The 27,606-nt window shown below is 67.3% G+C and overlaps 2 protein-coding genes across 4 annotated transcripts; both read right to left on the reverse strand.

Moving 5' to 3' along the window:
- Window positions 1-2,179: 2,179 nt before the first annotated feature.
- SIPA1 (signal-induced proliferation-associated 1) lies at window positions 2,180-10,698 on the reverse strand. The gene is made up of 11 exons (XM_031943635.1): window positions 10,599-10,698; window positions 7,751-8,577; window positions 4,649-5,246; window positions 4,283-4,557; window positions 3,775-3,999; window positions 3,581-3,692; window positions 3,356-3,473; window positions 3,133-3,234; window positions 2,926-2,980; window positions 2,739-2,817; window positions 2,180-2,602 (listed from the first exon to the last, which is right to left on the reverse strand). Exons 2-11 carry the CDS (start codon window positions 8,335-8,337, stop codon window positions 2,465-2,467), a joined length of 2,289 nt encoding a protein of 762 aa, XP_031799495.1. The 5' UTR covers window positions 8,338-8,577; window positions 10,599-10,698; the 3' UTR covers window positions 2,180-2,464.
- Window positions 10,699-11,234: 536 nt separating this feature from the next.
- Window positions 11,235-27,281, reverse strand: PCNX3 (pecanex 3). 3 transcript variants are annotated; one of them, XM_031942113.1, is made up of 35 exons: window positions 27,041-27,265; window positions 26,153-26,340; window positions 25,974-26,073; window positions 25,795-25,834; window positions 25,576-25,671; window positions 24,283-25,449; window positions 24,024-24,150; window positions 23,771-23,946; window positions 23,415-23,511; window positions 22,743-22,878; window positions 22,272-22,432; window positions 21,667-21,820; window positions 21,469-21,501; window positions 21,080-21,251; window positions 20,870-20,980; window positions 20,688-20,779; window positions 20,420-20,529; window positions 20,223-20,328; window positions 19,910-20,002; window positions 19,415-19,565; window positions 18,521-18,665; window positions 18,189-18,366; window positions 17,744-17,852; window positions 17,405-17,534; window positions 17,017-17,075; window positions 16,707-16,922; window positions 15,840-16,093; window positions 14,288-14,518; window positions 14,023-14,126; window positions 13,741-13,888; window positions 13,425-13,655; window positions 12,646-12,920; window positions 12,434-12,561; window positions 11,897-12,249; window positions 11,235-11,772 (listed from the first exon to the last, which is right to left on the reverse strand). In XM_031942113.1, exons 1-35 carry the CDS (start codon window positions 27,191-27,193, stop codon window positions 11,575-11,577), a joined length of 6,222 nt encoding a protein of 2,073 aa, XP_031797973.1. In that variant the 5' UTR covers window positions 27,194-27,265; the 3' UTR covers window positions 11,235-11,574. The 3 variants fall into 3 exon arrangements, with proteins under 3 accessions (XP_031797973.1, XP_031797974.1, XP_031797971.1); XM_031942114.1 differs by having other exon boundaries at window positions 25,576-25,834; window positions 27,041-27,281; XM_031942111.1 differs by having other exon boundaries at window positions 22,743-22,854; window positions 25,576-25,834.
- Between the last annotated feature and the right edge of the window lie 325 nt (window positions 27,282-27,606).

Genomic DNA, 27,606 nt, shown 5'->3' on the forward strand with positions numbered 1-27,606 from the left:
CACAGAGGTCTGTCAACCCAAAGTTTGTCTTAAAAAAATCAGCCGCGCCCCGGGATGCGCATGCGCACTGGTTTCTGGGCTTTTGTGTGCGCGTCACAGGCGAAAGGTTTGGGTCTGTGGGGGGAGGGAGAGAAGCCGCCTCAAAGCTCCTCAGGGAAACGTCTTTGACCGACCCGAGGGGGGAGGGGGTGGGGCCTTCCCCGGGAAGTGTCCGGAGGAGATGGGGCGCGGGAGTGTTGGGACGCGACCCTAAAGCCTGCCCAGCAATCGAGTATGCGCACTGAGGGCGCGGGGGCAGCGGGCCAGGAGCAATTTCCTCTCCCGTTTCTGCAGAGTTGGACATGCGCAGACCAACGTCCAGGACGTTCAGTCGGCTCAGGCTCTCGGGGGTGGGCGGGTCTTCTACCTTGAGGGCGTGGCCCCGCCGGCCCCGCCCCCAGGAGAGCCCTCCCCCTCGTGCGTTCGGATCCCCAGTTTCCTCATCTCTGGACCGAGTCCCCCAGCCTGGACGCGAAGGGCCCTAGCCCCGGCCTTGCGTAGGTTGAAAGGTTGCTCGAGGGGATGGAGCTTTCCTTGGACCCCGGACTGACTCTAGGAAAAGGGATCAGGCTGGTCCCCACCGACCCAGAGGGCGCCCCGAGGCGGGAAACTGAGGCTGGCAAAGAATGACTTCCTGGCCATTCAGCGCGCCCATTACTGGGGGGGAGGGGGGCGGGGCCGTCAGCACCACTGGGGGGGATCTCACGGAGGGGAGTCTGGGTCAGGGGCAAGTCCAGCTCTCAAGTCTTGGGGACCCCCGCCTTTGCCAGGGTCTGTCTGGGGCCAACAGGGTCAGCTTTGCTATCGCCATTTCTTCCCAAGAGTGAATGATGAGGGGCCCCTCAGGTGTGGGAGAAGGGGCCCCTCAGGTGTGGGAGAAGGGGCCTCTCAGGTGTGGGAGAAGGGGCCCCTCAGGTGTGGGAGAAGGGGCCCCTCAGGTGTGGGAGAAGGGGCCCCTCAGGTGTGGGAGAAGGGGCCCCTCAGGTGTGGGAAGGGTTCCCTAGGTGGGGAAAGGGGAACCTCAGTATTCCCTGCTAGCTCAGTTGGGTCAAGGGCAGGCTCTGAAGGGCCCAGTCAGCGAGGGAGAAGCCCCAAGTGGCTGGGAAAGGGGGAGCCTGGGTTCCTTCCCAGTTCGCTGTAGTGCGGGCTGGCTCTGAAACCTCCAGTGATTACGGGGGGTCCCAGTCGCCCCCTCCCTCAGGGGGCTCTCCAGGCCCCAGCTACTTCCCCCTGTGCCTTCTGGGATGACAATCCAAGGGAGCCGATCCGCCCTCTCCCCCTCCAGAGACATTTCCTCTCCAAAGGGATGAACCCCAGTAAATGCAGCCGTTTGTTCCCGGCCGCCTGCCTGGGGGGGGGGGGGTGGGGGGGGAGGGCCCTGAGATGGAGCAGACAAGAAGAGCCTCATTTCCCTTGGGGGCCTCACACTGAGGCCCAGGATGCACTGACAAAAGGCCTCTCAGTCAAGCAGAGAGGGGGAGGGGAGGGGGCAAGTCCCAGAAACCTCCAGCGTGCGACAGCCGGGGCAGCAGCTCCCCCCTGGGACCGGCTGTGCTACTTTGGGGGCTGATCCCCAGGGACGGCCAGGCTGGGGCCCGTGTCCAGTCCTGCAGGCCCAGAACATGGCGGGGGGGGGGGGGCACAGCAGAGCCGGACCACCCGACTGGAGGGAGACTAAGGCTGATGCCAGGCAGGGAGCAGGAGGCGCGGGCAGGAGGGGAGCCCAGCCTGGAGCAGGGCAGTGAGGGTCAGCCCCGCGGTTCTCTGGGATGAGAGGAGCCAGCCGCCCAATCTCTCCCTCACAGGGTGGGCAGGGCCCCCGTCAGCCCCACCCGCTCTGTGCTCCCCACCCATGAGTCACCAGGGGACAAAAGCAGAATCTTGGCTCAGACCCTTCACGGAGGCTGGACCAGCCTCCGCGGTCTCTGGGCCTGCATCTCCCCCCACAAACGAGGGTCGGCCCGCAGGCCCCCCTGGATGCTGCCACCCTCCCTCCCAGCCCCAGACTTTCTCCTCCCCAAGGGCCTCGGTCCTGTCCTGCCCCAGAGAGCCCGAGGTCTCTGGGAAGGAGGAGGCTGGCCTGGGGGCCTGGGGCCCCCTCCTCTGGGGCAGACCCTCCCCCTCATCATTCATCCACTGCTGCTCGCACGGTGCCCGCTGGCTCTTTACTTTCCAAAACAAGGGCAGCTCTGCCCGGTGATATTTACAGATGGGCTTGGAGGTGGGTCCAGGAGGCTCCTGGGAAAGGCCAGGAGGGGGCAGGGGGTCACTTTTACACAGTACATGGGGGCTCCCCACTCCAGGCCCCCGAGGCTGCTGGGAAAGGCGCCTGCCGCCCGAGGCAGAGGGGAGGTGGGAGGTGGGGGCGGGGCAGCGCCGGACTTCTGCCCCAGCAGGAGGTCCTGGGCCCGGGTGCAGGCGGGCGTCAGGGGCCCGGGGTCCCCAGCTGCTGGGAGGCCCTGAGCAGGCGGGCGGCGGCGCTCTGGGACTCTGCCTGAAGCCGGCGGTTGTTGTGTCTGAGGCTCCGAACCTCCTCCTGCAGGGCCGCCTTGTCCGCCTTCTCCTGGAAAGATGTGAGGGTAGAGAGGAGGCGCTGGATCTCGGGGTGCCCTCCCTCCTGGGAGCCAGCTCCTCCCCCAGGGCCACCTCCCTCTCCCTCCTCCCCCCCACTCCCCACCCTCCTCCCCCTTCCTCCTCACCTTCTGCAGGTCATCCTGAAGCTTCTTCAGCATGCTCTCCAGGTGGGAGACCTTCTCCGACAGGCTTCCCGAGGCCGGGCTGGGGGAAGGAGGGCTTCCTGAGGAGTCTGGCACCCGCGGGCCCAGGCCCCGAACCCGGGAGGAGGGGCCCATCCCCCCCGGGGGTCTCAGCCCCGCTTGCACTTACTCGGACTCGGCCTTGGAGGCTTCCCTGGGGTCTCGGGCCTCCGGCAGCTGCTGCCCTGTAGCGACAACAGCCCTCGGTGCTCCCTCCTCCAGGAGTCCTTCCCTTCCAAGCCCTGACCCCCCGGACAGCCCCCCCCCAGATGAGCAAGTGCAGGGGAGGGGGACGGAGGGGCCCAAGGCTCTCCCGCCCTCAGGGCCCCCGGCTCACCCTCCCGGGAGAGCGCCTCCAGGATGCTGTTGCAGGTGGACGCGATCTCCGCAATGGATTTCCACTCCTCGTCCAGGGGCTCGCTTCCAGCCTCAGACAGGACTGAGGAGGGGGAGACGGGAGTGAGGGGGGGGGGTGAGGGGAGAGGGAGAGAAGGGGGAGGGAGAGAAGGGGGAGGGAGAGAAGGGGGAGGGAGAGTCCCCCCCTCCCCCAGGAGACTTACTCTTGCTGATGGAATTCCTCAGGGAGAGGGTCCTAGGCAGGAAGGAATCGCTCAGCTCCCGGGGCAGCGGGGCCGGGTGCTCCAGAGCCTCTTGTCCAATGGAAGTGCCAGGGAGAGCCTGGGTCAGGGGGCACACTGAGGGCACGGAGGCCCGGCTCCCCCGCCCCCAGCCCCCCAGCATGCCCAGAAGCCCCGAGGTCACCCTGGGCTGCCGCTGGTTCTTACCTGGTCCGGAGGCCCGGCCCCTGCCTGACCAGGGTGTGGGGCCTTATGGGTAGCGACCAAGAGGAGGTCCGGGGTGGCATCTGGCAGGACGGGGACCCCATCGGACGGGGAGCTGGGGGCAGCGAGGGAGAAGTGAGGGGAGGGTGGGGATGGAAAGGGAGGGGGGAGGGGGCTCGGGAAGGAGCAGGACCGACCTTTGAGGGGAGGGCTCGCTCTGACTGTGCAGGAACTCGGTCCTCTCTTCGGGGAGGCCTGGAGGGGGGCCGGGGGCCGGGGAGCCGTCCCGCAGGCTCAGCCCTTGCAGCGTCTGGAGGGTGGCTGGGCGCAGACCCGCTCCCGGCTCCCCCTCGGGCCCGGGGCCCTGGAGCCCCCGCCGCCCCGGCTCCTGCAGCGACATCTCATAGAGCTCAGAGAAACTCCTGTGGGGAGAAAGGAGAATGGAGCTTCCAGGAAGGAAGGGCCCAGAAGGAGAAACTGAGGCCAGGGGACTTCCCGGCCCCCACGTCCATCCCGGGGTGCCTTTTGTCCAGAGCCTGCCCGGGTCGGCCCCTAACCCCCTCCCTCGTCGCCCAGGCACTGGGGGGCTGCTTTAGGGGCAGGGGCTCCCCAGAGAGACCCCGCAGACTCCAGGACGCCTCCCGTGGACAAAGAAAAAGAAGCGGCCGGTCCGGGGCAGGACGGCGGGCCGGGGGGCACTCTGACCTTCGGGGCCGGCCGCTCTCGTCAGGAAGCAGGACGGTGACGCAGACCTTGGGGGCCGAGCGCAGGAGGGCGGCGGCGACCCCGGGTCCCAGCCGGGGGAGGGGGCGGCCACAGACCCTCAGGAGCCGAGCCCCCGGCCTCAGCCCGGCGGTCTCGGCGAAGGTGAACCGCTCCACGTGGCTCACGAAGCCCCCCTCGTCCGCCTCAAAGCCCAGGCGGCCCTGGCCGTCCCGGGGCAGCGCCAGCTCACGGGTCTCACAGCCTCGGCTCACCAGCTGCGGGGGACACGGCTCTCAGGACCCCTGCCCGGCCCCCGGGCCCCCCCGCCCCCTGGCCCCCCCCCCCACCCCCTGGGCCCCACCGCACCTGCAGCCTGGCCACGATCTCGCCCACGGCCTCGCCGGGGGCGCCACCCACCCGCAGGGTCAGCACCTCCCCCCGGCCGTGGTACAGGTCCAGCTGGTGCTCGGAGAAGGTCCAGGCCAGTATGTCCCGGCAGGCACAGTTGAAGACGACCCGGCCGTCCCGGGGGGCCACCAGCACCAGGGTCTCGGCCGAGACGCCCAGCAGGCAGGGGACCTCGGGCGCCCCCTCCTCGCCCCCCGGGGCGGCCCGCACCCCCCACACCAGGGCGCCCTGGGCCTGCAGCTCCCCGCCCGGGCCCCGGGGCCGCTCGCGCCGGCGACCCCCCAGGGAGGGCAGGCCGAAGCGCGAGGCCGAGTCCAGCGAGGTCGTGGTCACCTCGTTGGTGGCCAGCTCCAGCAGGTAGTCCCGCCGCGTGCGCGTGGCCATGGCGTGGAACTTGCGCGCCCGGCTGGCCGCCTGCTCGCCGTTGAGGGCCTTGGCCAGCAGCAGGGCCCGGAAGGCCGGGGAGGCCGGGAAAGGCCCGCCGGGGAGGGGCGGGGCCGGGTGCCTGGGTCCACCACAGCCACGCTTGCCGGGAGAGGGAGGCGCGGCCAGCAAGCTCGGGAGGGGGTTGGCCCCAAAGGGGATGGGTTGGAAGGTGTTTGGGGGGTGGGGGGGGGGGGACCACCAGGAACAGTGTTGGGGTGGGGAGGGGATGGTGTGGGAAGGGGTGGGGAAGAGGATGGTTAGATTTAAGGTGTTTTTCCGGGGAGTGGAGAAAGGGGGGGGGGGGCGGGGAAGTTTCCAGAAGTTTTGGGGGAGTTTGGCCCGGTGGGTGAGGGAAGGGGTAGAGGGGGAAATGGGAGGTTTAGAAATTTTGGCTTAGGGGGTTAAGGGGGTTTTCCCGATTTTGGGGTTTTTGGTGGTTTTTGGTTTTTCAATTTTCCCGGTTTCCAGTTTTTTCCCGGTTTGGGGTGGGTCCCATGTGTTGGGTTGTTGGGGGTGTGGGCAAAATGGTGGGAATGGGAAAATGATTTTGTGGTTTTGGTGGTGGTGTAGAGGAGGTTCCCTTGTGGAGTTGCTGGGGAGGGAAGGGGAGGAAACCCGGGTTTGAGGGGGAAGTGGAGAAGGGAGGGAGTAGTTCCGGTTTGTTGGAGGGATTTGAAATTTGAGGTTGTGTTTTAAAGTTTGTGGGTTTTGGTTTGGGGAGGTTTTGGGTTGGGAGGTTGCGGGTGGGTTTGATTGGGTTTTTGAAGGGGAATTTGGGGGGGAAGGGAAGGGGGGGAGGGGGAGGAAAGGAAAGAGGGGAGTGGGGAGGGGGGCCGGGAAAGAGGGAGAATGACAACTTGGAGAAAGGGACTGATGGGAATGACTGAATTTCAAGTGGGAGGGGGGGGGGGTGTTTTTAACAAAAAGGGAAATTGAGGGTTTTGGAGAGGGGGTTTGGAGTGGAGAGGGGGGAGGGAAGAGGGGATTTTTAGGGGTTTTGTTTTAGGTTTGCAATGGGTTTCCCGGGTTGGGGGTGGCAGAGAGTTTTCCCCTTCAAGTTTTGGGGGTTTATTTGGGGTTTTCCTCCTAGAGGAAGTTTCCCCGGTTTGACCCGTGGGCCGCCTTTTTTCATGGGATTGGTTTGGGTTTTGGTTTTTGGTTTCCGGGTTTAGTGATTTTTTTGGGAGGAATGGTTTAGAGGTGGGAGGGGGAGGGAAGGAGGCCTTTCCTTTTGGTTTTTCCTTTTGTGTTTTTTGTTCCCAAAGGGGGTTTTTTTCCCAAGACCACCGGTTTTGGGGTTTTCCTTTGGGTTTTATAATTTGAGGGGTTTTGTATTTTGGGTTTCCCAGGGTGTTGGAGGATTTTGGCCCTTTCTGCCCCTTGTTTTGGTGGTTTTGCCCGGAGGGTTGGAGTTGGGTTAGGGTTGCCTTTTCCTCTAAAAGGGAAACCTGTTTTCCCGCTTGGGGATTTTGAGGGATGGAGGGTTGGAGGGGGGGTTTGGCAGCAGGTGTGGGTTTTTAATAAAAATTGTTACATTTTAGAGTTTCCTGGGGCCAGGGAGTTCCCTTGATTGGAGGGGGTTTGGGGGGTTTTGGGGGGTGGGGGTGTTTCCAATTTCCCTCAGGGGTTTCCCGCCTGCAACCATTCTTGTGCCTTGGCCTGCCAAGTTTTTGGAGTTTTACCTAGAAAGTGGGTGGGCCGGTTGTTGCCCATCCTTTCCTTCCCCTGGGCCCGCCTGGGCAGTTGAGGCCCAGGTGGAGGTTAAAGGGGGGGAGGGGGGGAGGGGTTGTGTTTCCTGCCCTGGGGAGGGTGGTAGGGGGGGAGGTTTTGGAGTCAAGGGTCCACGGGGTTGCCCCGCCTGGGGTTGCTTGGCCTAGGGTGGAGGGTTTGGGGAAGGGGAGGGAGCCCGGGGGGAGGGGGTGGTGGGTTGTGCTGGGGAGTTTTTGGGGGGGAGGTGGGGAGGGGCCGGGAGGGGGGATTTTTTGGGAGATGGGAGTGAGGGTTTGGAAGTGAGGACGAGGGGGCCCCTTTTGGGGGAACCCAAGTGGGGCCCCCGGTTTCCCGACTTGTGGTTTTGGGGAGGCGGGAAGTGTTGGGGGTTGGCGGCCGCCTCCTTCCTGCTTGATGTGCCACCGGGGGTTTTGGCCGATTCCCAAAGAAAGTTTTGGTTGGGTGGGGAGGGAGGGGGGGGTAAAGAGGGGGGATATTACAGCCTAGGGAAAGTTTTTCCCAGGGGTTTTCCCTTTAGGGGTGTTTTTTCCTTGGATTTTGGGATTATTTAGTTTTTGTGTTTGGGAAAGGGCCGGGTTTTTCTTTGGGAGTTTTACTTTTGTTCTTAGGGGTGTTTCAAGTTTTCCTTGGTTTGGAATTTTTGTTTTGGGTTTCCCTTTGATGTTTATGTTTTACATTTTGTTTAGAGTTTTAGTTGTGAGTTTATGTTTTGGTTTAGTTTGGGCCTTATGGTTTTTTGGGTTTTCCCGGGAGTTTGGTTGGAGTTTTTTGGAGCCTGCCTTTAGTTTTCCCATAGTTTCCTTTAGGGGGCCAGAATTGGGAAGTGACCGTTTTGTTCCTTCCTTGTTTCCGTTTTGCCATAAGAAGTATTATGGTAGTAGGGTTTCATTTGGTGGTGTTTGCCGGTTTGAAGAGTTGGGTTTCCAGGATGGAATGGCCCAGGGGGGGGCAGCCGGGGGCAACAAGCCGCCCAGGCCCAGCTCGCCCTCCCCCCCCACCTCGCTCAGGAAGCCCGGAGCCCCCAGGAGCAGGTCCGAGCCCGAGGCCTGAGCGGGGCCGGGGGTGGGAGGGGTGTCGGGGGGCTCCCTGGCCCCGGCTCCCCAGTCAAAGAGGAGGCTCTGGACATCATAGTGCGCGAACCAGCGGGGCTCCGGGACCGCCGGGAATTCGGGGGGCGGCTCTCCCTCGGGCGGCAGGCCCAGCAAGGCCAGAGGGTCGGCAAAGAGCCGGGCGGGGGTGGCCCCGCGGCCCCCCTCCTCGTTGCTGTGGGCTCGGGCGCGGGGGCTCGCCGTGGGTGGGGGCCGCGCCTCCCCGGCATCGCTGCCGCTCCGCAGCAGGGGAGCCCCGGGCCCAGGGGACACCCTGGGCTCAAAGGTGTGAGGGGTCAGGGCCGGCCTGGCGGGCTGGCGAAGCCTGCGGACAAAGAGGTCGTCGGACTGCATGGCGGGGGGCCCGCCCCTCCGGGGGCTCTCGGGTCTGCCTGGCCACATGTGCCGGCCTCATTGGCCTGGGGCAGGGCTCCGGCCCGGCGACCCGCCTGCCCCTTCTCCCGGCCACCGCTCGCTGCTCCTGGGCGGCTCCCACGGAGGGGCCTCGGGACGCCTCGCGTGGGGGCCCAGACTTGCTGCTCTTCCTTGGGGACCCCGCGGACGCAGGCAGGGCGCGGCGGCGGGACACGGGTCCTTCCGACCTCCAGGGACCGGGCCCCTCAGGGGAGGAGGCTCATGTGTCTGAGGTGGGGAGACAGCCGGGGCAGCGCCGTGAGAAAACAGGAACCCATCCCTCACTTCCCCCAAATCGAGTCTGCGGCCCTGCTCCCCTCCCCCATGACAGGGTCTGCTTCCGGTCCCCCTCCCCCAGGGCCCCAGGCTCATCAAAGCCACTTCCTCTTTCCCCGCATTTCCTCCCTGGGGGAAGGGGGGGTCCTGGTCTGTCTGGGGGCTCCTGCTGAACCTCGTGGGGGGTGGGGTCGGGGTCTGCAGGGACCCCAGGCCGGTGGGGGCTCCGGCCCACCCACCACCTGCGCCGTTTCGAGCAGTTGGCTTAGCCTCCCGGGACCTCAGTTTCTCCCCCGCAGATGAAGGGGTCGGACCTCTCTGGCCCTAAGCCTAGGATGCTGCCAGCCAGCGGCCACGGGGCCGACCCCCCAGGAGGAGCCGCCCAAGCTCAGCACCTGGGACCCCCGCCGGGAGGCCCCTCTGAGGAAGCCCGGGCCGGGGCCGGGCGACGGCGGGGTGCAGCGAGAGCAGCCTGGAGGCCTGGCTCCCACCCCGGGCCCTGACAAAAGGAGGACGTCCTGTCCCCCGGGGCCTTTCCTCTGGGCCCCTCCCTTTTCCTCTCCGGCCTCAAGCAGGGCTGGGACGGCCGGCAGGAGCGGACCCCCTAAAGTCTGGGGACGGGCCCAAGGGCAAACAAGGGCCTCCTTGGCTCCTGGGATGTGGGGGCCCGGCCCTGGCGCCCTCTTCCCCCCCCAGCCCCGGGCAGGCCCTGCTACCTGGGACAGGAGGGCCAGGGTCCCCAGGCCGCGGCCGGTCAGGCGAGCACTGCCTTCCTGCGAGACAGGAAGTGGCCCCGGGCTCCAGGTCCCCGCGCTGCCCCTCCCGCCCCCCACCACATCCTCAGGAAGGTACTGGGGTCACCGAGCCACAGGCACGGGGCGCAGACCGTCGTGTCCCCTCCCCCCACTCGCTGTCACCGCCTGGGAACCGGGGCGAGAGGCCCCCGATGTGAGGCTGCGGGGGGGCCGCCCCCTCCCCGGGCACAGGATGTGAGCTTGCTGGGGACTCGTGGGCCCCTGTCCCCGGGGAGCCGGCCGCGGGGCCCGAGTTCCCATGGGCCGGGAGCGCGGGGAGCCCCCAAATCAGCCTGGGGCAGGGCCCTGACCGCCCCCCCTGCTGCGGCCCACGTGCCGTCCGAGGGCTCAATGGGCCGTCTGTGCCAGCCCCCGCCCCGCACAGGGGCCACTGGGGCCAGGGGACATTCCATGCGGCCTGTGTCACCGAGGGGGGCAAGGAGCCCATCCCCCAAACGCCCCCCGGAGCCGGAAGTCCCGCTAGCCTCGGCCCCTGGAGAAGGAGCTGGACCCTTCTCAGCTCCACAGCTGGAGGTCATGACCCTGGTTCCAGCTGCCAGCGGGGTTGGACAGATGTTTCCTCCCCAAGCTGGGCTAGGCGGGTCCTGTGGGGGCTGGGCTGGAGGAAACGGGGAGAGCAAAGGGCCCCAGTGCCGACAGCCCTGGACCAGCCCCCGGCGTGGGGACCCCACCGTGGGAGCCCTTGCGGGCCCTGCAGACACTGGGGAAGGGGGGGGGGGGAGGGGCAGCAGGGGGGAGGGGCAGCAAGAGCCGGGGTAACAAGGTGACAGCAGGGCCAGGGGGGCGGGCGCTGAGGGGCAGGCGCGGCAGCCGGGAGCAGCAGGGGGCAGTCGGGAGCAGCACGGGCAGCAGAGCCGGCAGACAGGCGGGAGCATTGGCGGGGCGGCACAGGGGCCGGGAGCGTGGGGGGGGGGGGGCGCAGACGCGGGGGGCGGGGGCCGCGGAGAGAGCAGGAGGGAGGGGGGCGTCAGGAAGGGCACGTGCAGGGGGCGGTAAGGAAACCCTCCCCCTCCCCCGCTGCACCTCTCCCGGTCCGCGCCTACCGTCCCCCGCGTGCCCCGGGACAGGCCGTCCGCGCTCAGGCCCGGGCCCCCCCCCCCGACGGCCGCGGCCCTTCCCCCGCCCTCGCGGCCCGCTCCCGGGGCGCCCCGGCCGTACCTCCTCGGGGTCCCCTCGCGCCCCGCCACTGAGTGCCGGCCGAGCTGCCCGCGCGCCGCTCCCAGCCCGGCGCCTTCGGCTCCGCCCCGGGGCGGGGCCCGGACGCCTCCTCCCCCATCTCCCGCCCGGGAGGGAGGGAGGAGCCGAGCGGCCGGAGGGGGCGGCGCCGGCCCGGCTCCTGCTCCAGGCCAAGGCCAGAGCCCGGGGGCAGCTGCGGGCCCCCCCCCCCCCCCCCCCCCCCCCCCCCCCCCCCCCCGCCCGCGGGACGTGCCCAGCGCCCCCCTCACCCTCAGTGGTTCAGTCTGTCGACACCTGGGGCGCCCTGCCCGGGACCCTTCCCCCCCCTTCCTTGCAGCTGGCAGCCCCCAGGCTGTTCGGGGCATCAGGCCGGGGCACCACAGGCGCTGCACGCCGACATGAAGCACACATTGCTACAAGAGGCTTCTGCACCCAGGAGAAGGGGGAGGGAACAGGGGGGCGAAGTTCTCCGGACAGGCCGCAATCTACATCCATGGAGGGACCTTCCGCGTCCGGGAGAGCCCGGGAGAATCACTGAGCCCAGCTCCCGTCGCCCGCTGCCCGGTGGGCACCCGCTCCCGTCCCTCCGCCTCACCCCACAAAATGACCAAAGAAAACTCCAACCAAAATCAAAAATAGTGTTATTAATTCTGGTGTCTCAGAAGCAGAAAAAAAAAGGAAAAAAAAAGATTCCCCCCCATTCTTTGCGAGCTTCGGCCCAAGCTCCAGGGCCCTGGGAGGCCGCGGTGGAGGGCTAGCATCTCTCCCTCCCTGGCCCGGCTCCAGCCCCCGGTGCCGGGCCCCTGAGTCCCGCGTCCCGGCCCCCGGCAGAGAGGGCCCCGCCCCCTGGCTCCGGAGCGCTCTGAACGGGACCAGCCCATCGGTTTGGCGAGGTCGAGGTGGAGGCCGGCCTCTGGGCCCCCGAGCACTCGGTCAGTCCCATCAGGGTCAGGCCTGGTCAGTACTGGTGTTCCAGCAAGGGCTGGGCAGCTGGACTCTCCTGTTCCTCTGGGGGGGCCAGCCAGTTGCTCCCACCCCCGGGAGTCCCGGCGTCCGGTCTGGCCGAGAGAGAAGGATCCTGGGCGGGGCCAGGCGGACAAGCGTCAGTGCTGACTTCTGGGGGGAGGCCGAGGTCCAAGGGAGAGGCGGTGGGCGCCTGGGAGAGGGAGAGCGAGGTTTCCACAGGCTCCCGGGAGGCCCCCCTCCCCAGACCCCCATGGCCCCCGAGCAGCCGCTCCCTCCTCCCAACCCCCACGGCCCTCGAGCAGCCGAGGCCTTACCTGAGAGCGCAGGGGCGGCCCTCCTTTGGGGCTTCCCGAGGTCGCTTCCCCGTCAGACCCTCCCAGACCTTTCTTGCCTCCCAAGCTCCACTTGCCGCTGAGCCCCTCGTAGCTGAAGGGGGCAGGTGTGCTGGCCTGGGGTGGCTGGGGGCCTTCGGGGGGGGCCGGCGAGGCAGGCACGGGGGAAGGGGCTGGTCCTGGGAGCCGGGGAGCGCCCATGGGTGGGGGCCACTGGAGGGAGGGGGGCCCACCCTCTCTCCGCCGTCGAGAGGAGAAGCCGTCGCCGGCTCCGCTCAGGGAGGGCCGCAGCGTCCAGCCCAGACCCAAGCCCAGGGGGAAGGGCTGCTCTCGGGCTGGGGGAGGGACGGATTAAAGAGCATCACAAGTGAGCCCACGGCCCCCCAGCCCACCCCTCTTTGTGAAGTGGGGGGGAGTGGGGGGGGCGCTTCTCAGGCCTGCCCAAGCCAAGGTCCTTCCGCAAATTCACCCTGGGGACCAGCGCCCCGTCCCAACGGGCAATCGCAGCCGCCTCCTTACCGGCGGTGGTCTCGGGGGTGGGGTGGGGGGCTGGAGGGTTATTGCTGATGGAGGAGGAGCCGCCCCCACAGTCTGAGTCATCCACGTTCCCTCCGCTATTGCAGCCGGCCCCGCAGCCCTTCTGGAGTCTAGGGCAGAGGACAGGAGCCTTAGGGAGGCCGGCCAGGGCCGGCCCCCTCCCAGGTCCTGCCTCCTCCCAGGTCCTGCCTCACCTCTCCCAGCTGCGCAGGAGCCAGTTGGCGATGGCCCGGAGGCTGACTGGGCCCCCCCAGAGGGCCTGGAGCTGGGGGTGGCTGCCGGCGAAGGAGGTGGTGAGAGGAGACACGTAGATGGGGTAGCCCAGCGGCTGGTCGCAGGACGAGTTGATCATGTTGCGCAGGGCCTGCTTGGCGTTCTGGATGCTGCCGCGCTCCGGGTTGCGGTTCCGGAGAAAAACCAGCTCCTGCTGCTGGCCGGCCCACAGGCCCCGCACACACTCACGGTTCACCTATGGGACAGGACCAGAGTTGGAGGGTGGGAGGCCCAAGGGGACCAGGAAGGATACTGGAAGGATGAAGGGGGGGGGCAGAGGAGTTCGACAGGTCCGTCCAGGCTAGCCCGCCGAGCCTCACAGAGGGGAATGTGACCTGTCCCTGAGCTGCCAGAATTGTGCCCTCCTGGGAACAGTGCAAGGCTGGGCATCAAAGTGTGTGTGTGTGTGGGGGGGGGGGGAAGTGTGTGTGTATGTGTGTGCATGGGCACACATGTGCCCATCACAGGGGCGGGGTCCCCAGGTCCTTCCTCCCCGCCCCTTCCCATGCCCAGGACTGAGGTGACCATGGTACAGGCCCAGGAGGGGAACGCTGCACCAGGACCTTCTCAGGCCTCAGTCTGCTCATCCGTAACATGGCAGGGCTGGGCCCTTTGGCCAGGTGGCCCTTCCTTTGCCCCTAGCTCCGGGCAGGTGGCGGGGGTCCCAGGGAGCCACAAATGACCCGGCGCGGGCAGAGACCTTGATGACGCGGAAGCTGAGGTGCCTGCGGTTGAGCATGATGATCTTGTACTCGTCCGAAGCATCGTCCATGACGTGCCGCAGCGCCAGCAGGGCCGGCGTGTTGCTGAGGATGGCGCTGCGCCAGGCCGGGTCGCCCTCGTGCGAGATCACCAGGCGCTCCTCGTTGGCCGCGATGGCGTCGTAGAGCACGGCGGGCTCCTCGTACTCGTCGGGGGACGTGAAGTGATCCTGGGGGCGAGCGGGAGGTGTCACACCTGGCCCTGAGGCCCCCCCCTCCGATTCTCCCCCCCCGCCCCAGGACCGGCCCGCCAACCTGATGGAGCTTGAGGGCCATGCGGACCCCGGGGGCCACCACGCGGTGCAGGAGGTCCATGTCGGCAAAGACCCACTCGTCCCGAGGGGAGGTGATGCGGAAGTCTCCCTTGAACAGGGCGTGCAGGCCGTAGAGGAAGGGCTCCAGGCTGCGGGAGGGAGGCCAGGGAAAGGGTCCAAGGGGGTCTCTGGGGTCCGAGGAAGAAGGGGTCTGAGGGGGTCTCTGGGGTCCGAGGAAGGAAGCCTCTGGGGGGGGGGGGGGGGCAGTAGGGGGCACACTCACCTGGCTGCCATGCTGTGGGAAGCGGTCCCCAGAGCCCGGCGGCCCAGCACGCACAGCCCAAAACACAGGGTGACGAGAGGAGAGTTCCAGTCGTGCTCCATGGGCTGAGACACAAGCCCCACCCCAAAGGACTTGCTCAGCCTTGGGCCCCGGAGCCCAGGTTCTGTCCCCCACGAGCCCTGGGGCCCCGAGCCGGGCCTAAAGGCGCCGAAGCTGCCCCCAGCTGCCTGAGCCCCCCACCCCAGGGCTGCTGGCCCGGGCTCACCTGGCCCCGCCTGGCAGCACAGTACTGGATCCAATCCAGGTGGACAGCGCAGAAGGCCGGCAGTGAGAGGCCGGCCAGCCGGAGGTCGTAGTCCTCGTCCACGCTCAGGGAGAAGGTGGGGTCCGAGTCGGCGTAGCCGGGGGTGCGCACCGGCCGCAGGGCCGCCCCGATGCCCTCGTGGCTCAGCCAGGCCTCCAGCTTGGGAGAGCGGCTCACGTAGTAGATGATGCTCTTGGGAAAGAAAGAGGGCCTGGGTGAGGGACCCCCCGGGGCAGGGACCCCCAGCCGGCAAGCCCTGGGGGGTGCCAGGGGCGTGGGACAAGGGTTTCACCGGTGGGCAGGATTACAGACGCCACGCAGACCGAGCGGCCCTTCTCCCAAGGGAACTGAGGCGGTCCTTCAATGGCATCCGAGGGGTGGCTGCCAGTGCCCGAGCAGACCCGCATCCCGGGGCTCCCTAGGAAACACCGGGGCCCAACCTGCAGGCCCGGCTCCCCCAGCCCCAGACTTCACCTCCCCATGATCTCTGGATGAGCTCAGGGGCGTCTCCTTTACCAATGGGATCCTAGGCCTGATCCCAACCAGGCCTGGTGGGGCAGGAGGGAGGCCCCCCCACTCCCACCTTCTAACCCCATCCTCTCACTGTGTTACCAGAGGAGGCGCCCGGCAGTGGGGGGCACAGTGGGAGACCTCATACACAAGCTCTTCCTCCTTCCCCCCCCTCCCCCAGCCCTGTCCCTGGAGGACACGGTGGCCATGGAACAGACAGAGCCCCATCATCTGAACCACAGAAAACCAGCCAGGCCCGAGGACCTGGGGGGAAGGTGAGGGGCTGCTGGGGGCAAATCTGCCCATCAGTGCCTGTAGAGGGTGTTGGGGGCTAATGCCAAAGGCCACAGACTGGGCAACTGAGGAACAAGGAGCTTGGGGCCCGTCCCCCTGTAGCTGCAAAAGAGGGAGTTGGAACCTCCACATGTGCGCACACATGACAGGACCTCTGGGGGCCTCCCAGCGGAGGGTCAGGGGACAGTAGGGAGGACAGCGGCGGGCCAGACTCCCAGAGCACAGGGACCCACGAGGCACCCGGACTTCACTCTCTGGTTTGGTCCAGCGTGGGCAGCGAGCCGATTGCCACGGGGAGGGGCAGCCAGAGGAAGGCCGGCCTGGCACATGGTCCTCTGGCTACCGAGCCCGGGCACCGGCCTGAGTCTGTGGCCCGGAGTCTAAAGTCGCTGGGGTGCCGGGTCAGGTTGCGAACCCCAGGACAAAACACTCGTGGGGATGGACCTCCCTCCAGCACCGCCCACCCCCCGACTGCCAAAGGCACAGGGGGCCCCCAAACGCGTCACCTGCCCTTTCAGGCCCCCTCCTCAATCGGAAAATGGAGTTAGTGGCGCCCCCGCCGGGGAGGCCGTGAGAATCAAAGTCCTTTCTTCTCAGCCCCCGACGCGGGACAAATGCTCCCCAGAGCCTCTGGCCACAAGCCCGTGCTCTCCCACGCCCAGCCCCTCTCCAAGGGCAGCTCCCCACCCCCCACGGCCGCTCCGGGTACCTTGACATAGTAGGTGATGAGGATCTTCCTCAGGTCAAACACCTGCAGCATGGAGGCGGCGTTGTTGTCGCTGATGCTGTAGCCCTCGAGCACATACTTGCTGGCGGTCACCTCCCAGGCCAGCCAGCGTTGCCCGAAGGCGGCATTGAAGGACAGCACTCGAGGCAGGTGACCCGGCTCGCAGCAGCAGCAGCCCTCGTCCTCCTCCACCCCCTCCGTGATGGCCTCCACCTCCCGCTGTTGGCAGTAGGTCCCTGAGAGGAGAATAACGGGGCCTGAGGGGGCGGAGGAGCGTGGGCACCCGGGGAGCGGCCCCAGTCGGTGGCGAAGGCGCCCAGCCCGGTGTCCCGACCACCACAGACCGTCCCGTGCTCGGTGCCAAGCTCCCAGGTACTGCCAAACCCAAGGGGCGGGACCACCTCTCAAGCCCCAGCCTCCCGGGCAGCCCCCCCCCCCCATCACCCCCGGGGAGGCAGGCAGCGAAGCCATTCTCAGAATCACAGAAACGCACCCGAATGAACGAATCCAACATCCCTACTCCTTCCATGGAAGACCCTTCCCCGTGGAGCCCCCTTCATTCTAGAGCCTTCGCTGTCCATTATTTCTGTCGGGGCTGCCCTACCCCATCACCCCCTCCCCTCAGCTCATTTCCCTAAAAAGGACCATTTGGGAGCCAAAAACTACACGTCCCTGGAGATCTCTCCTTCACAGCAGGGCCCTCTGGGGGACCTAGGACTTCATACTGAGGGGACCCCCTCTCACCCACCCCACCCCCCCGGGGAGGTAGCCCTCACTCCCAGCGCCCGCTTTCCTTCTCCACAGGGCGGCCAGGCCCAGGCGTTTGTCCGGGAGCCCTCGGCAGCTCACCCCGGAACTCCAGGCCCCGCAGCTGGAAGGTGACAAGCCCGTTGCCGACCTCGATGAGGTGCACCAGGGCGTTGAGGTAGTCAGAGGCCAGGATGAAGCAGTCCCCGGGGCTGTAGTTGCCCCAGCGGCCGAGGGCCAGGTCGCCACACAGCGTGTGCTGCAGGGAGCGCGTCAGGTGCTCGTAGAAAATGGAATTGAGGTTGTTGTCATCGGCACCTGTCGTCGGGGACAGGGAGGCGGTGAAGGGGGGCCTTTCCCCACGCAAGTCGGCCCCCCGGGACACCGACACGGCCCAGGAGTTGGTACGCACCGGGGTTCCGATCCAGCTGTGTGGCCAGGCGGGTGTTGGAATGATCCACACGCTTAGTGCTGCAGGAGAAGGGCAGAGGTGTCCAAGTGGTTCCCACACAAGGGGAGAGAAGCAGGCAGCCCCGTTCAATAACCTCCTCGGCTTCCGGCCGCCCCCCAAACCCAACTCTGCTGCCACCCCATCGTGTTCTACCCATGAGGGCAGCGGGGCCCATGCGGGGCCGGATCCATGTTGGTGCTCAGGCGGCCCCCCCACCTCCACCTCTAAGCCTCTCGCCCCTGCCCGTTCCACGCTGTCCTGGCCTGTGGCTGCGCGGCTCCCGGCCCCCCAGGAGCTCCTCGGTCCAAACCCGGCCGTGCCCCTGCAGACGGAGGCCCCCATCACTCACTTGTAGTCTCGCTCCCAAAACTTGAGGGGCCGCGCGTAGGACATCAGAAAGACGGCGCTGCCCAGCAGGGGGTTGAGAGGGGTGGAGAAGAGGGCAGAGAGCAGGGCCTGCACGAACAGCATGGCGGAGTCTGCAGCCGCGGTCAAGGTGGAACTGCAAAAGTTGGCGCCAAAACGTAGCCCCCCCCCCCCAGATGCCTTGAAGCCCTCCTGACCCCAAAACCCCCTCGTTCCGCCCGTTCCCCAGAGTCCCTCCGAGCCTCCCTCTCAGCCTTCTCCTGCCCCCCCCCCCTCGTTCTCCCGATCACCCCCTCCCCCCATGGGCCATTGCACAGGATACGGGGCACAGCAAAGGGCTGGGCAAAGGCATGGAAGGCTGAGCCCCAGGTGATCTGCCAGGGAGCAATGTAGGTGAGCACGAAGCGGAGTTTGTACAGCAGGTCCCACAGCTGGAGAGGGGGAGCACAGAGAAACAGGGTTAGCAAGGGCCAGCCAGGTGGGGGGCAGGGCTCCCTGGAGCAGCAGGGGGCACCCATCTCATGCCATAAGATATGGGCACCTCCACCAGTCCGTGCCCGTCATTTGGGCATCCTGGCACGGAAGGGGGCACGTGGACAGGACGGGAGCGTGGCCCTGCCTGTGGCTTTGGCCCTTTCTGGAAGAGGAAGGCACACAGCCACTCCCGCACGGTCTGATACCCAGGGATAGCAAGCGGTAAGATGGCACCTACGCCCAAGACCCTGCTGCTCCTCTTCCTCTCAGGACCCCACCCCCACCCCCAGCACCTTGCTACAAAGCAGGGACATGAGGAAGTAGTCCAGCAGGAAGCCCTGGGAGAAGCGCGGGTAGTCAAAACGGAAGAGCAGGACGGTGAAGGCCAAGGTCAGATACTGCTGGGGGGGGCAGCAGAAGGCCGAGCGCAGGAGCTTCAGTCCGGCCACAGTCATCAGGAGGGCTCGACAGCTGAGAAGGGAGGGGGAAGAGGGGTCAGAAAGCTCTCCCCCCGCCCCCCCCCCGCCAGTATCCATGTCCGACCCCCAGCACGGCCCCACTGAGGCTCCATGCCCAACGAGGACCGCAAAGGGAGGCCCCCCCAGCAGCCCAGGCCCCTCCTCACTAGAGGCAGAATTTGTCCGGCCGGCCGCTGACGGTGTGGGCGTCGCCCGTGAGCGCGTTGAGCACCACGGCCGGGTAGATGAGGTACTTCTCCACGCACTGGAGCCACGCGTAGAGCTTCTCGAACCACATCAGCTGCGCCGCGTCTGTGGAGACAAACGCCTCGGGCAGAAGCCGGGACCACGGGGGCCGTGCGCCCAGGGTCTCCAGGCAGGCCGATCGATGGCCGGCTCAGGGATCGGGCCTCCACTGTGGGTCTCTCAACCACAACCCTCAAGGGAGGAAAGCCAGGAGACACAGCGAGCCCAGCAGGGGGCGCAGGGGGCAAAAGCCCTGGGCCTCTGAAGAAGCCTCCTCCATAGGATGGCCCCGAGCCCCTGCCGGCTCTCCAAACCACCTGGGAGTGGGCCCGGCACTGGCCCGGGACCTCCATCTCCTGTGGAGGGGGCGAGATGAGCCATGCTGCTGAGTGATGAGGGAGGAGCAGGGGTCCAGGGAGGTTGCCAAAAGGTTACCAGGGCCAAAAGGTTGATGGGTGACAGAGGGCAAAGGGGTGCCCAGAGAAGGCTGAGTTCTGAGGGCCAAAGAGGGGCAGAGGATCTCGCCCACAGAGCAAGGCCCTGAGCCCGGCCAGAATGGACAAAGATTTCCCCACTGATGGGCTCCTCTAGAGAGAGGAAAGGCACGGGGGGCTAGCAGGCCAAGGGAGCTCTCTGCGCTCCCAGAGACCTGAGACAGCCCCAAGCGGGGCAAGACAACAGAAGCTGCTCGGGCGCAGGCCCGGCCCCGGGGGGCCCTCGGCCATCGCGGGCAGAGCCGGGCATCGGCCTGAGCCCAGGCCCCGGGGCAGGGCCTGCCTGGTTCTGAGGGTCCAGACCCCTGGGGCGTCACTCACTGCGCACTTCAAACTGGCTGTACTCCTGGGACTTGAGCACGGGCTGGGAGAGGCAGAACCACGGAAGCTGCTTGCGGAGCTGAGGCAGGAGGTAATGGGTGAGGAAGCCCACCAGGCCGGCCAGCGAGTAGAGGACGAAGCCCAGGACAGACTGCGGGGAGGACAGGGTGTCAGGCGGGGGCCCCTGCTGGCCCAAGGGCACCGCCCAGGGGTGGGTCACACGCTGCCTTCGGAGCCAGCGGCCCTGGGCTCGCCTCTGACCCACACTGGGAAGGGGCTTCTGGGCAGCTCCTGCAGAGCCCATGGCAGACCAGGCACCGACTGGCACTGCCGGGAGGGCGCTCCCCGCAGCGCAGAAGTCACCACGCCGAACGCTTGGACTCGGGGACCACGAGGGAGCACGTCCGGAGGGGGCAGCGAGTCCTGCTCCAATGAGAGGGACGGCAACAGGGCTCGAGGCCGAGGTGGCAGAGCAGGACCGCGGGCCCCACTCACCTTAAGGGCGATGAAGACGGTGCTGGCGCTGATGGCGAAGCTGAGCACGGCGATCACTGGGCACATCACCAGGTCTGAGTGCAAAATCTCCCGCTGGGGGTGGCCAGGGAGACTACTCAGTGGAGCCTACCCATCCTGCCCACGGGCCGCCCCTTCTGCCCCTGACTGCATCCTGCCCATGTGCCCACCTTGTGGGCTGCTTTCCTCTCAAACAGTCCCAGCTGCGGAGCAGCCTCTCACTCTGCTGTCGTCCATCCCACTGCCCACATCCAGCCTTTCCAAAGTCCCTCTAGTTGGGGCTCCAGGGTCTTACCACAGACTGCCTCAGTTTGCTGGGAAGTGGGTCGGGGGCTTCCGCACGAGGGGTCTCAAGGTTCTGCTCCTCCAGGTCAGGAAAAAGCTTGTTGCGTATCAGGGACCTGAGGAGGATGGACAAGGGTGAGCCCGGCCCCGGGCTATGGGACAGGAGAATGGGGGTGGGGGCAGCAGGGACCGGGGTCCTGCACAAACCAGAGGACGGTGGGGTCGCTGCTCTGGCGGCTCAGGTGGTAGGAGATCGCCATCAGAAGACCACAGAACACAGAGAAGAGAACGGGCACGTGCTGGTCCGGCCAAGGTGCCTGTGGGGGGAAGTGCCGATTGGAGATGGGGGTGGGATGAGAGCAAGGGCCAGGAACAGAGAGGCTCCCCCTGGGTTCCCACGGTCCTCCCGCCATGTGCCCCCCACCCGTCCCGGCTCCCGCCACGTGTCCCACACTGGTCCCAGCTCTATTCCTACCTTGATGGCACCCAGACAGAAGCCGTAGAGCAGCGCAGCCGCCAGGAGGCTCCGCAGGAGGCTGTACAGAGCGGTGAGGGGGCTGGTGGTAGCTGAGGGGAGGGGGTGCAATCAGGCCCTGGCCCAGCCCTCCTCCAGCCCTCCCGTGACCCCAGTCCCCACCTCCGGGCCCCCCCACATACCTGTGCCCCCGAAGCCGTGCATGTCAATCTGCTCGAGCAGGTACATGAGGCAGGTGTTGACTTGGGGCAAGAGGCCCAGGAGGAAGACAACAGGGAAGCACAGGGTAAAGACTGCAGGGACAAGGGATGAGGGGTGGGGCGTCAGCTTCCACCCCGAAGCCTGGAGAAGCCCCCCCCTCCCCTCCACCTCGCCCCCCCCAGCCCCCTCACCAGTGGCCACATCTCGGGCACAAAAAAAGAAGGGAGCGGAGAAGAGCGTGAGGCCGTAGAGGGAGACGGGAGGGAAGGGCAGGGCCGAGCCCAGGGCGTCCAGCAGCCAGATGAGGAGGCAAGAGCAGCAGAAGTAGACGGGCCGGCTGTAGGCGATCACCCAGTTGTGACCCTGCAAAAGGAGCCAGACAGGCCCGTCCTGGATCTGGAACCTCCGGCTCCCCCCCCGAACGAGGCAGGCCCGGGGCTCAGGGTCCCCCACCCCAGCCCCCAGCTCCGAGCCTGCCCCCCTCAGACGAGGTCCGGGGCTCAGGGTCCCCCCACACTTCGATCAGAAGGCCCCCTCCCCCGAGGAGACAAGGTCACTTCCTGGGCCAGCAGGGACTCACGTGCATGGGAGACGCAGCATCGGGCTGGACGCTCTGCAAGAAACGGGGACCGTGGTTTCCGAGGGGCCGGGACCGAGACAAAGGAAGGGCTGGGGGCTGTGAGCTCGGGGAAGGGGAGCCAGGCAGGGTCAGATAGGGCTCCAGGGCTGGCAGTGGCACCGAGGACGGGGAGGGGGAGGGGCCCGGACGGCGTCTGACCTTGAGCAGCGAGTACTGGCAGGAGGCGATGACCAGGCAGAACTGGAAGACCCAGATGTCCCTGAAGAAGCCCTTGAGAAGGAGCAGGTAGCCCAGAAAGGCCACCAGACTACCCAGCCACACCACAAAGATGTTCTCCAGCACCCCCCGAGTCCTGTGGGAGTCACCAGTCAATGGGCCTGTGCCCACAGCCCGGCGGGCCCCCCCCCCCAGCCCACGGAGCTAGAACCCGCTGCGGGGGGAAATCCAAGGGCCACAGCCCTGTCCCATGGAACAGAGCCAAGTACCACATTCGGGGGGAACGGAAGGGGCCGGGGCAGCCTCCCTTCCACGTCACCACCAAACGTCTCACAAACGGCTCCCACGCTGAGCCAGCACTGAGCCAGGCATGTTGCAGGGATTCCGTAGAGGTTTCCCATGTAGAGGCAAAAGCAGCTGCCCGTACGGCAGGGGGCAGGGCCCAGGGCCTCTGGGTCCTGCCCAGTTTAGCCCTGGGTGTTTCCCTCAGGAACAAGCCCCCCACAGGCTGATGTGGTTGACCACTACCAGGCTGGGACACCCGTGACCGTCTAGTCAAACCCCTTCGTGGGGGTCCCGCTCCTCACCGATCCAGCAGGGCCAGCAGGGCCAGCCGCTCGTAACGCACGGGGGTCCAGCGGCCAGGGAGGAGCCAATACTTGTAGCTGTGCTGAGGCCGTGGGGGGGCCTCCTCCATGAGGGTCTGCTCCTGAGACTCGTGCAGGGAATCCTGGTCCAGTAAGTCAAACTGCCGGCGCGAGGCACAGACGTCAAGCCCGAGCGTCCCCCCGAGACAATGACCCTCCCCGTGCACCTCAGGGTCGGAGAACACTGACCCACAGGCCGAGCCACGGCGGGCTCAAGGTCCCTTCCCCAGCAGAGAGGGGGCCCGCAGCCTCCTGAGCTGGCCGACTCCCCTTGTGGAGAGGAAACGACTGGAAGCTTTTGGGCACCGGCCCCTCCGAGGGGGGTGCACGGGCCCCGCTCCGCTCTCACTGCAGCCCTCCATCTCCCTCCACATCCAGACTTGGGACCCTGCACCCCAGCTCCCTTCTCACCTCGGGTAATTCCAGGGGCACCCTCCGGACCTGCATCCCTTGCAATACCACAGGGCGAGGCTGCAGCAGGGCCAGACCTCCAGCAGCCTCGGGGACCTCCGCTGAGTGGAAGCTGGAGGAATGAGAGTGGCGGTCCCTGGGGGAGAGGGAGAGAGAAAGAGGAGGAGAAAGAGAGAGACAGAGACAGAGAGAGACAGAAAGAGATAAGAGAAAAAGAGAGATGGCAGGAGAAAGGCGAGGAGCAGGGAAGAGAGAAACAGGGCAGGGATGCAGAGGGGACAGAGCTGGAGCTGGGAAACAAAGGCTGGGGGGAGAGCATGATGCAGCTTCGGCGTCCACACCCCACTGCGCGCCAGGACCAGAGGCAACTGAAACTGGGCGGGCGGGAAGGCTCGGAAGGAAGAGGAAAAAGTGGGGGAGAAGCAGGTTCCATAGAGAGCCCCAGGATAACAGGAACCAGAGCCCCAGCCCCAGCCCCCAAACCCTTCTTCCTCCTCCGACTGTCCATTCCTGGCCTCCCATCCCCACAGGCTGAGTTTCTCAAGGGAGATTGTTCCCCCCTCACCTCCCGTCACAGCATCCAACTGCAGCAGATGCCAAGGCCCCAGGGGACCACAGCAGGTTCTGGCCTGGCCAAAACACAGAGCAGAAGGAACCGCTGCCGACACTCACCAGGCCCCGTTGGTCCCCTGCTCCCCGCTGACTTGCTGTCCCACGGGGTTCTCATAGCCACCCCCTGCCAAGCCAAAGGTGTAGGAGCGTCGCACCCCTGCAAGCAGGAAGAGGAGGCTATTGTCAGAGAGCTGTGGAACCTGAGGAAAGGGCCCCCCAGGGACAAGCCGGAGGCCAAGCTGGGCCAGGGAAGGACAAGAGCTCTAAGAAACAGCCCCAAGAGTCCAGGTGAGCAGTGTGGGGGAGGGGGCCGCGTGCCCGCTTCTCTGAGCAGCGTGGGGGGAGGGGGCCGCGCCCCTGGGCGCTAGCCTTCATCCCTGAGTGTGAAGGGAAGGAACGACGGGGGAGGGACTCACCGCTCTCGTCGTAAAAGTAGTGCACGGCACCCTCCGAGGTGTCGTCGAAGGTGCAAGCCTCATGTACGTTGGCGCCCGACCGCGGCAGCAGCAGAGAGGAGGCGAAGTGCAAGGCCGAGGGCAGGGTGAGGGCCCGGGAGTGGGAGGCCGCGCGGCCCCGCTGGGCTTCCTGCAGGCTGCGGGCAGAGGCGTCCGTCAGCACCCACGTGAGGCCGGGGGAACCTCTGTGCGTGGGAGGCTGGGCCCAGCTCACCTGGGGGGAGAGCCCATGACGGACGAGGGCGGGGTCGGGTTGCTCCCGGCGTTGTGACGCCTCCGGATCGCCTGGGTCCGTCGCACGCTACTCGACCGGTCTCGCTTGGCCCCCTCCTCGGCAGCCCCTCCGAAAGAACCCACACGGCGGCTGTCAGCCTCCCGCCCTTGGCTCCTCCCCGGCCCAGGCTGGCTTCCCTCCAGCAGATCCCGTCCCACCTGCAGGCTCCCCGCCCCCCATCCCGCAGGGCTGCACTCACCACCCCCAACTGCTCCTTCTTCCTGGAGCTCCCCCCGCCAACCTGGCTGGTTGGCGGCGGGTCCCCTTCGGCTGCCTAGGGCGAAGCTGTCTGACGGCGGCAAGGAGGCCAAGGCCACGGCGGGCTCGCCCCCCGCCTGGGCCTCCAGCTCTGCTTTGGAGCCCGCCGACGGGACCCGGAGACTGTCGCCCCCGGCCCCGTCCATGCTGAGCACCCGGGCGTGTGTCTTGGCACTGGCGGTGCTAGGGGTACGCTGAGCCCCGTATGGACGCTTGGGGGGCACCGTGGCCCCTTCTTCAGGCCCTCGGGGAGCCCGCCGCTTCCGGGGCCCACCCCCCGCCCCCCTGGACCCCTCAGGGGAGTAACAGGAAGTAGAGGAGGAGCTGTCGGTGCTGAAGCGTCTCTGGGACCGGAGACTGGACGCCGGGCTTAGCTCGCTGCCTTCGCTTGTGTCCTCATCCTCAAAAAAGCCCCCGCCTTCCAGCAGGGGGCGGCCCGGGGCAGGATAAGGGCGCCGGGAGGCTCGGTTTGGGGGGGAATGCCGGCGAATTGGGGTTCTGCGTTTGCCCGGCCGAAGCAGGGCCAAGTCTTTGGGCCGGACGACCAGGAGGGGCTCGGAGCCCCCCGGTGGAGTCCCCGCTCCGACCACCGTGTCAAAGGAGCGCAGGGTGTCGTCGGAAGGAACCCCGGCATCAGGGGAGGGGGGGAGGTCACCTTCGGACGGCGGATCCGTGTCACTGCCGTCCCTGGCGTGGCCCGTGGGGGGACTGTCCAGGTGAGTGGAGTTGGTTTTCTCGCTCTTAAAACTGCTCAGAGTCTCCTTGTCAGTGCCGCTGTAACAGGAGTCAGAGGAGCCAGCCTTCTGGGGCACAGGATCCCCCGAGCCCTGCCGGTCCAGGGGCTGGTAACCGGCCCCCCCACGCTTCTCCTTCCGGCTGCTGGTGCGCACAAGCGGCCGGTCCGGAAGAGTCAGATTCAGGAAGCTTTTGCTCAACTCCTGGCTCAGGCTCCCTTTGAGCAAAGGGCTCATGGGAGTGTCGACCACACTCTCTCCACTCCAGGGGGTCCCTCTGTTTCCAGCCAGGGGAGAACGCTCTGAGGAGTCTGTGCTGGGCAGTGAAGGCTCTGGGGGAAGAGGCCCTGGAGGAGTCTGAGGGAGTTCTCCAACTAGAAGGGAAATGAGCCAGAAAGAGCGGAGTCGTCACATGTCCTGGGAGGAACGGGAGCTCGAAGCCTCCCAGGAGGCGGGACGGCAGCTCGGAGCCGGGCCCTCTGCCCTCCCGGCCCACTCACGCAGCTTCTCCGGAGAGCTCAGCTTCAGCATCTCTCTGTCGGCCGCAGTCACGATCACGTTGTTGCTGCCTTGTTCCCGGACCAGCTCCTTGATGTCTGCAACGTGAGCGGGGCCCGTCAGCGCTGAGCCCGCAGCCCCGCACCCTCGAGGGAGGCCCCGGGCCTCGGCGCCCCCGGGAGGGTCTCCCAGCCAGCGTGCAGGAATCGGCGGGACCTCACCTCTCAGAGGCCCCGTGTCCTCGATCCGAGGAATCAGCTCCTGGCGGAGGAGAAAGACGCGAGTGTGAGAGGAGGCCTTTGCGGCCCCGGCCGGAGCGGCCGGAGCGGGAGGGACGGAGCTCCCGCGTTTCCGCCCGCGGAGCACAAGGGGCTGGGACAAGCGCAGGGGGCCGACTCACCGTCACCTGATTGAACCCGAACACAGAATGCTGGGAGCTGCAGCGCACGGGGGGTGTGGAGCTCACTTTCCGAAACACCGTCATCTCTACCCCAGGATCCCTGAGGGTCCGGGACAAGGCGGTCAGGGCTGGCCCCGCCGGGCCCGCCCCTGACCGCCCACGCGCTCGGCCCAGCCTACCTGGGCACGTCGCTGTCCCCGGGGGCAGCCTCTTCCTCGGCCTCCCCCAGCGTGGAGTTCCTCTTCTCCACAATCTCTCCCTGGTCGAACATGGCGTGGAGCCGGTAGTTCACCGTCTTGATGGTGGTGAAGATGACGGCCACCACGAGGCAGTACACGGCGGCCACCAGCATGCTGGGGGGCAGGACCTGCGGGCAGGGCGGGGGGCTGAGTGGGGCCCCCGGGCCTGCCCCAGGCCCCAGCCCGCGGCCTGCCCAAGATAAAGCGGCCGCCCAGTCCGTCCCGCTGAAGGCGAGGGGGGGCCGCGGCCCGGAGCCCAGGACCGCCCCAGAGATCCCTCCCCTTCCCCGGGAGAACAAGGGCAGCTCCCGGCGGCCCCCCACCAGTGCCTGCCCCTGCCCCTGCCCCCCGACACCGCTGGCGATCGCAGGGAGAACAGGGCCAGCAGCGGCCGCGGGTGCACAGGCTGGCACACCCGCCCGCGGCGCCCTGGCTGCTCCCCATGAGCACGGCTGGGCACAGGCAGCCCCCGCCCCTGTCCTTCCCTGTTTGCCGCGTTCAGTGAGAAGAACAGGGCGAGAAGCAGCAGCCCCAGGTGCTCCCCACCCCCCGTTCGGCAAGAAGGGCAAACCCAGCAGCAAGAGCTCAATGTAACAGGCCGGCTCCCCGTGCCTCAGTTTCCCCTCCGCCCCCAGCTCCTCGTGTACAACAGGAGGGGCAACAGCAGCGGCAGCCCCCGGGTATACAGACGCCCCCCTCCCCCCCGTGCCTCAGTTTCCCCCCACTTCCCGTACAATAAGGTACCGGCAGCGGCAGCCCCCGGGTACACACGTCGCCCGCCCCCTCCCCCCCTCCCTGCCCCCCCGTGCCTCAGTTTCCCCCGCTCACCATGTACAGCAGGAAGGGCAGCGCCAGCAGCAGCAGCCAAGTGTACAGGTGGAAGCAGTTGGAGAAGGTGCTCTGATGCGGGTCGAAGAACCAGCCGCCCGTGAGCGAGGCCCACACGCCCTGGCGCAGGATCTGCAGCACCTGGGAGCCCATGGCCGCCCGGGGGGGGGCGGCGCCGTCCGCGGGCCCGGGCCCGGGGCCCTCATGGGCGGCCCCGCGCCCGGCCCCTCGCCGCCCCCCCCGCCCCCCGCCGCGCCCGCCGCATGCGGGGGCCCGCGCCCCCCCCGCCCCCCCCTGCCCCCGCGGCCCCGCCCCGCCTCGCCCGACCGAGGACCCGCCGCCGGCCGGCCGCAGCTCGCGTGCCCCGGACCTCCGCGCTCGCCCCCGAAGGTGCTCCCGCTCCCGGTGCCGGCCCCGGAGGGGGGGAGGGGTGTGGGGAGGGGGCGGTGAAGGCCGGAAGCAGGAGCCGCGAGCCGCCAGCTGCCGGACGCGCATGCGCCCGCCGGACCCGGGGGGGACCCGGAAAGGGAAAATCGCCACGAACGACTGCGCACGCGCCGGAGTGT

The sequence above is a fragment of the Sarcophilus harrisii genome, chromosome 6, assembly GCF_902635505.1.
Source record: "Sarcophilus harrisii chromosome 6, mSarHar1.11, whole genome shotgun sequence".
Lineage (NCBI taxonomy): Eukaryota > Metazoa > Chordata > Mammalia > Dasyuromorphia > Dasyuridae > Sarcophilus > Sarcophilus harrisii.

What these genes read in the sequence shown, in the direction of transcription:
- SIPA1 (XM_031943635.1), bottom strand. Translation starts at nt 8,337, where the DNA reads ATGTGGCCAGGCAGACCCGAGAGCCCCCGGAGGGGCGGGCCCCCCGCC. An exon ending in AAACCCAACTCTTCAAACCG is followed by an intron (nt 5,247 to 7,750) that starts GCAAACACCACC and finishes CCCCCTCCCGAG; the next exon opens with CTTGCTGGCCGCGCCTCCCT. An exon ending in GCCTCCAAGGCCGAGTCCGA is followed by an intron (nt 2,818 to 2,925) that starts GTAAGTGCAAGC and finishes TCCTTCCCCCAG; the next exon opens with CCCGGCCTCGGGAAGCCTGT.
- PCNX3 (XM_031942114.1), bottom strand. Translation starts at nt 27,193, where the DNA reads ATGGGCTCCCAGGTGCTGCAGATCCTGCGCCAGGGCGTGTGGGCCTCG. An exon ending in CTACTTTTACGACGAGAGCG is followed by an intron (nt 23,512 to 23,770) that starts GTGAGTCCCTCC and finishes TCCTGCTTGCAG; the next exon opens with GGGTGCGACGCTCCTACACC. An exon ending in TGCCCGAGATGTGGCCACTG is followed by an intron (nt 20,981 to 21,079) that starts GTGAGGGGGCTG and finishes TTGTCCCTGCAG; the next exon opens with TCTTTACCCTGTGCTTCCCT.